This window comes from Microtus ochrogaster, chromosome 21, assembly GCF_000317375.1.
Source record: "Microtus ochrogaster isolate Prairie Vole_2 chromosome 21, MicOch1.0, whole genome shotgun sequence".
In the NCBI taxonomy this organism is placed as follows: domain Eukaryota; kingdom Metazoa; phylum Chordata; class Mammalia; order Rodentia; family Cricetidae; genus Microtus; species Microtus ochrogaster.
Window position 1 is genome coordinate 47,251,427 of NC_022022.1, and position 4,718 is coordinate 47,256,144.

Genomic DNA, 4,718 nt, shown 5'->3' on the forward strand with positions numbered 1-4,718 from the left:
GAAGAGCAATCAGGGTTCCCTGACCTGTGGGAAGCCCAAGGACCGCCCACCTCCATCCAGGTCTAGTAAGGTGAGCATCCAAACTGCCTAGGCTCCCCCAAAGCCAGTGCGTGAAGTGAGGACTATACTTTCAGGGATCATTTCTATAGTTTGTGCAGTCCCTTTTTAAACTCCTTGGCAAACCCCACGTGAGGCGGCCTCTGACAACTTTCTCAGGTGAACTCAGGTATTTTGTTTGTTTTATTTGAAGACAGTCTCATTCCACAGCCCTGGTGGTCTCAAGCTCAGAGACCCGCCTGACCGCTGGGATGAGCAGAACCTGAGTCTGCCTCTCTCACGCCCAGCCTCAAGAACCCAGGAAAGTATCTGGAGTGAATACAATGAATGGCTCCCCCTCCAACCTCCTGAAGCTCAATGAGGCCGCTCAACGTGAACCAGGGAATGTGTTAGTGGCCAGCAGGGACTGGGGAAGCAGGTGACCTTCACCCCACTAGTGCACACGGAGGACAACTGCCACACCCACACTGTGGGCACAACTTTGCATTAAAGAATTACAGAGAAACTTAGGAACCTTTCCCTGAATGCTTATCGACTTTAGAGCTGAATACTCCAGATATCCCTTTCCACCCTTTTGAAAATCAGATGACTGAGTTGCTCACCTTAAAGCCCACATGCTGCACAAACCCACTTTCTGCTTGCATCTGCTGGAGCTTCTGCTTCTTTAACTTTTTAAACTGTAATAGTTCTTTATATTCAGGCAAACTCCTATACATGATAGGAATGCTTTCCTCATCCTGTCAAAAAGAACAAAATACAAAAGTGTTAGTTTGATAATGAAAATGGACAAAGTGTAAGAAACACAATCCTGACTATTTTTCTACTGACATTTCTCACTTTTAAGACCAGAAAATTAATGCTAGTATTTCTGGTATGTGCACACTCATCAATTCAGCTAGACTGGAGGTCAAGGGTTCCATCAATCCTCCCGTCTTTGCTGCCCCAGGTGTTCACATGGTGCTGGGGATCCAAATTCAGGTCCTCATGCTTATGCACCAAGCACTTTATACACTGATCCGTCACTCCGATTTTATAGGACTTTAAATGCTATTCCGAGATTGAACTACACAGCCTCACCAGTAAGAAGATACTGAGTGAATCACACAACAGTGAAAACCCAATGCCTCCAGGGCTGCCTCACAAGCCTACGAGACCCCTCCCTGCTCTGCATAGTTTCTTTTCTCTAGTCTGTTTTCACACTTAGCTCTGTAAACACTTTTATTTTTTTTCAAACAAGCAAACCAATGTCTACCCTTGCTTTCCAGTCTGCATCTGTAGTGACTGGCCAGAGCAGCACAGTCTTCACTCAAGGGGAAGACCCGAGTTACGCTGGCTACTTAGAAAACAGTGTGGACTATATAAATACAACACTGGACCACAAGCTGTAAAACCCAGTGGCGACTGCTGCAGCCCTGGAGCTGACGTCCCGGGAAGCCTGTCCTCTCCTTCTGCGTGTCCAGTGCCCTCTGCTCGGCTCTCAGTTCCACAGTCACTTCCCTCTAGTCTCCCCTGGTCCCCACTCAACAGTTACACACTGGACCTTCAGAGTGCGCGCTGCTCCAAACGTGAGCCACACGCCTCTCACACTGCTCCTTCCCATCTCTCTTGCACACCTGGTACACATTTTCCCCTAAATAGTCCAGTCTGGGGATGGGTAAATCAAAAGACACAGATATAGCAGCCACCAGACGCTTTCACTTGGTCACCTCTGTACAGAGAGAGTGACGGAGAGACGGTGGGCACAGGAGCTGGAGGAGTGCAGAGACACGGGAGATGCTGTCTGACACAGCTTCAGGTAGCAGGGTGGGAAGGATTTTGGAAACTGTACAGTAACATAAATGACTTATCAATACTACTGAACTGTGTACTCAAGAGCTTTCTGAGTTATATTGTTTCAGGTTTACTTAAAAGGGACTAGGGGGCTGGAGAGATGGCTCAGTGGTTAAGAGCATTGCCTCCTCTTCCAAAGGTCCTGAGTTCAATTCCCAGCAACCACATGGTGGTTCACAACCATCTATAATGAGGTCTGGTGCCCTCTTCTAGCCTACAGACATACATATAGATAGACTATTGTATACATAATAAATAAATAAATAAATAAATATTAAAAAAGGGACTAATTTCAAAATTTCAATACTAAGGTGGAATACAGATGTTTCAGTAAGGAGTAGCTGCTGTGTCTTTGGAAAGAGAAACCTATACATGTTACCATCAGAAAATTCATAAATATACATTTTAAATAGCTATGGGGATCAGAAGGGTATGGTAATACATGGTTGTAATTCTAGCTCTGAGGATTGCTGAGGCAGGAGGATTATCATTTCAAGACTTTCCTAGGCTACACAGAGAGACAAAAAGTTAAATCTAATTAACTTTACATTATTTTGTCAAATTAAAATTTTTTATATCGGGAAATGAATCGAGGGCCTTGCACACACTACAGTGATGGTCACCGAACACCTGTTTGAAATGTTCTGCACCCCTCCTCACATGGCCAACTCTCACCCAGTCTTTCTGTACCATTTTCACTCTCTGACCTCCCTCTTAAGTGACACAATGTTCCCGTTGTTCCTCTGAAGCACTAAACAATTGCTTACTGATATGGTCCGTCAACAAGCCCAAGATGTAGAAGAACAGAGAGATACGTAAGCTCACAGTGCCTGGGACAACCTGTCACATACAGTCTAGTAAAGCAGTCCTCATCTGCAGCACACTAACCACCACAAAGGACAGAATCTGGTGAAAGCTGCATCTCCAGAAAGCTGTATCAGCATGGGCATCTCCATTAACATCTCATGTTCCGATTCTACGCAACCAGAGTTTTAGTGTACACTCCTTCAGCAAGGACTCAAACATTTCATCCCAGGAAACTCAGAACAAAGGACCAAGTCAAACGACACAGTCCACACTGTGAACAAATGACCCAGGTCTCAGTGCAAGCAGTAAGGGTAAAGAAAGTGACAGGAGGGTTTTCATCCCCACCTCCAGTTCACTGCAGTTTTTGGATCCAAACAAACAAATCAAAAGTACCCCGAGATTGTGAGTACAGCTCAGCTGGCAGAGTACTTGCCTATGGAGCACAGGGCCCTAGCATGTGTATATACACACATGGGGCAATGACTGCGGCAACCAGACAGACACTCCATTACATGAAGAGTTCCCTCCTCATAAACCTGAGCTTGGTGTCCTGAACTCCTGGCAATGGAGCTAACACTCCCAGGTCAAATACTAAAGCTGAGTGACAGAATATGGGCTCACTGGGCTGTTCTCACTACTTAGGCGTATGCTGAAGGTCTTCTTTTCCCCATGAAAAACAAAGCATATTAACTTTAAAATCTGACTTGTCAAGTTAAAAGAGAATCTGTCCTCAGCAATCTGAAGAGAAGGAACAGTCAGAAAAATCAAGTACTCTCATAATGTACTTCATCAGTAATCTCTGAAGAGGAGAGATAATCAGAACATTACATACATAATGTACAGTCGTCTGTATAGAAACAGGTAACTAACTTACCGATGCCTCCTCAGCAGGAGTGTTCATGTGGTCATGGAAACAAGACCGGTCATCGTCTTCATCCATATACACAGGTGGCTCATGTGACGTCATGAAAGTGGAAGGTTTAAAGAGGTGTTTATTAAGGGGGTGCTGTCGTCTGCTTGTTGAAGACTACGTGAGAAAACAAATGTCTTATTGGAACGATGAAATCTCACTGACAGAACCAAACATGCACACACCCTACTGGTTACAAGAATTCAATGCTGGCTCTACTGAACTCTTACGATCAACTTATACTGAAAATCACAGCATAAAATGGTCTGAGTCAGATTAACACCTTCCAGTTAGAGAGAAGTTGTCATACTCGAGTATCTAAAAAGAATTACCTAACACCAAGTAACTGCTTGCCTTGTAACAGAATCACATGGGCCTCCTAACTTTCTGGCAAAGTAGTTATTTAGAGAGGAAGAAATATAGGCTGGAGGAGCCAGCATGTCATGGTGAGGGCTAAAGACCTCAGCCACACCTCCACTTTATGCAGCAGAGCCAACACCTGACAGTCACAAAATTGGTACAAAAGCCTTCAAGCAGTACTCATTCATACTACTTCCGAGAAAACAAGAGAGAGCTGCTGAGGCCCAGCACGTTTCTCTGCGCAGAACCATGGACTCTCCTCTGCACTTGCACTCAGCACAATGAGGTGTCAGAAGAGCTGCAGCCCAGCACACTGACACCCACACGGAGCTCTGCAGCACAGTGACTTCAGCTAAGGTTGCTCGTCTGTGCGCCTTACCTTTTTGGAGTATATATATAAGTTAGGTGTTCGGCCTGGCACTGGAATGCCGGCTTTAGTTAGCTTTATGAAATACTTCTGTACACGACTGGCAACCTAAGGAGACACAACGCTCTTTTAATACAATGAAATGATGTGATATATGCCAAGTTTCAAATGATAACAATTAAATCAAGAAATAACTTTTAAAGAGCCAAACACATCTGTATTTTTAAATCTTAACAAAATCATTTCAAATAAATTTAAATTTGTGTGATGTCAAAGCTAAGCCCTTCTTTTCCTTGGTGACACTGGGGAGCACAGCAGGAAGCTCATCTGTAGTAACATAGGACACATGAGGGGGGCTGTGTGTGACACAGGAGGAAGTGAGGGGGG

The 4,718-nt window shown here is 44.6% G+C and overlaps 1 protein-coding gene across 3 annotated transcripts in view; it reads right to left on the reverse strand.

The window, feature by feature from the left end:
• The window catches only part of Zzz3 (zinc finger ZZ-type containing 3), a 65,517-nt gene that overhangs the window by 9,688 nt on the left and 51,111 nt on the right, over positions 1-4,718 (reverse strand). For all 3 annotated transcript variants that reach the window (XM_005357476.3, XM_005357475.3, XM_013350097.2), the window contains 3 exons: positions 4,344-4,439; positions 3,569-3,721; positions 660-794 (listed from right to left, as the gene is read on the reverse strand). In XM_005357476.3, the coding sequence (XP_005357533.1) occupies positions 660-794; positions 3,569-3,721; positions 4,344-4,439 (384 nt within the window). The remainder of the gene's footprint in view (positions 1-659; positions 795-3,568; positions 3,722-4,343; positions 4,440-4,718) is intronic.